Source organism: Penaeus chinensis, chromosome 9 (assembly GCF_019202785.1).
Source record: "Penaeus chinensis breed Huanghai No. 1 chromosome 9, ASM1920278v2, whole genome shotgun sequence".
Taxonomy (NCBI): Eukaryota; Metazoa; Arthropoda; class Malacostraca; order Decapoda; family Penaeidae; genus Penaeus; species Penaeus chinensis.
The window spans coordinates 16,702,217-16,704,716 of NC_061827.1; the positions used below are offsets into that span (position 1 = coordinate 16,702,217).

Here is a 2,500-nt window from a genome sequence, read left to right on the forward strand (position 1 = left end):
CCCTATACTCATCACAAGCATTCACCTCATCCATCAACGTTCACCTGACTGGTCACCAACATTCAGTATAGTTATATAAGGGTATCTATATAACTGCGTCTAATCTCAGGAAAGGAAAATTGGCGACTTTGTTGTATCCCCTAGAGAAGACAATGAAGTGGTGTTGAAGGCAGCAAATTCCCATAAGATAAATAGACATACAAACGTGTAAAATAGAAAAGATACTTGGCTAGATGGATGGCTCCGGCGTCTGCGGTGAACCCGGTTCCCCTTTCCTGAGACGTAGCAAACACCTCTTGTCCGAGGAGGCAGTTCTGACCTTTGTCCCTTCCCTCTTGCAGCCCTCTCGCCCAAGGCCTACCAGGACGATCCCTCGAGAACGCCCAGCCTCCACGACGCCCACCACCAGATGCGCCTCAACCTGAGCAACTACCGCAACCGCACGCCCAAGCACCGCCAGAGGGCCAACCACCACCTCAGCATCTCCTTTCTGAGGCGGAAGACGGAGGCGCCGAGCGGCCGGGAGCGATCGCACTCGCCTTCGCCAGACACGCTCGTCAAGGTTCTCGAAGTCGACGAGGCTTGCGAGGATCCGTGTCTGACGGCGCACTCGACGCTGAAGTCGCGCGACGTCGGGAGCGAATCGACCTGCTTTGCGTGTGAAAGGACTTACGAAAGCGGCATCGGCCCTCTTGGCGCTGACCTGCCTCGAGACAACAAAGGAATTATCCTAAGGTGCGCGCCCGACATGAAAGAAAACGGGACGAAACGCGGCGAAAACGGGAACGAAAACGGGAAGCCATGCTCGATCGAGGCGGCGAATGCGCCCGGCGAAGGAGCCGCGGACAGAGAACATTCGTCTAAGCACGATGTTTGCTAAGGTGTCTACTGTACGTTAAGTTGATTTATTATGTACATATATCTGTCTAAATGTGAAGGTGACGCATGAGCGCAGGACCATCGTAAAGTGTACCTGAGTCTTGAAATAAAGCGCAGCTCTATATTTCCACGCCCTTTAGCGGATGGGTCTCCATTAGGCGGCGAGGAGGTTGCGCGTGAAACCGCAGAAGGGATTCCTGGAATCTTATTATTTCATTTTTATTATCATAAACCTTTATATGTAGAATTATCACACAGGGCTGACTTAGTTCGGGTACTATTATTTGAACACACACGTACATGCATATACACCACACACACACACACTTTACATTCACACACACACACACGAACACACATATGTGTGTGTGTGTGTGTATGTACACGTATGTATATATTTGTAGACAGATATATCATAAACACACATTATTTGAGTGAGTTTATGTATGAATACAAATTAGAACATTTCTAGAATAGCAACGCATCTTAACATCCATTGAGCTGAGTTTCCGCTGCAGCTGCGTCGTGACTTCAAGCAAAAGATATGAATATTTCAGGCGAGGTTGGGGAGTTTGTAACTATAACAGTGATATAAGCAAGTAAACAAGCACATTCACACACATCACGCACACATTTGCCGATTTTACCCTACAATTCCGAGTCGAGTCTTGCCGTTGCTGGAAAGTGCCGACTCAAAATGCCAAAATGCGCACTGTCAATGACTCCATTGATAGTTTTAAGATGCGGAAATACTCTAGAAATTTACCTATTTATGTTATTCTTTCATGTCTATACATAATTGCATGATTATACGTTGCTTTCTTTAAGCCTACAGAGACAACAGCTGATGGAAGTGTAAATCAACGATCATAAATGATAACCCTTCTTTATCAATACATTATAGTAATCGTAATAAAAAACGCCTTTACATGAGAAGGCTACACACAAAAAGCAAGAAAAAGCTTAGAATTCAATTATGTATTTTTTTACACGTAAAATACTCGATCTTCGATGCAAGGGAATATGTCCTTGATTATTCCGTGGAAATTGATGGGTAACTTATAAAATTTACATGAGGGATCTCTGAGTTAGTAGTAAAAATACTTGAATGATACCATAAATAAAACACTTTTTTACTCTTACTTTTATTATTACTGTGCTAAATTATGATTTCTGATTGAGAAAATACAAAAAGTTTTAAGCTCTCAGAAATGGCGTAATTAAAAGTAAAAAAAAAAAAAAAAAAAAAAAATGGATTAAACAAAAACAGTTTGATAAGCATTACACAAATAGAAACCGTATTCTCCATGAAATATACTGTAACGTAATGAACGAATATATTATTTAAAAACAGACACGTAAAAAATCTATAGTAAGATTTATTAATAGTTTAAATCAAACATTTTTTTGGATGTGTGAAAGTGAAAAAAAATAATTCACAACACTGAAATATCCTCAGTGTGAAAAAAACGATTTTAACTGTGATAGAATGCACTATTATAATAATTATAATATCGATCGATATTATAAGATGAAAAAAAGGAAAAACAAAAGGAAAATAGGTTAATATAGAATGGTATATTGTATGTAATGGCGAAAGTATTTTTCTAGATTTTTGACT

At 40.7% G+C, this 2,500-nt stretch overlaps 1 protein-coding gene across 1 annotated transcript in view; it reads left to right on the plus strand.

Moving 5' to 3' along the window:
- The window catches only part of LOC125028685, a 16,128-nt gene extending 14,975 nt beyond the window's left edge, over positions 1 to 1,153 (plus strand). Inside the window, exon 5 of the mRNA XM_047618160.1 lies at positions 342 to 1,153. Within this exon, the coding sequence (XP_047474116.1) occupies positions 342 to 880 (539 nt within the window). The 3' untranslated portion in view covers positions 881 to 1,153. The remainder of the gene's footprint in view (positions 1 to 341) is intronic.
- Positions 1,154 to 2,500: the final 1,347 nt, after the last annotated feature.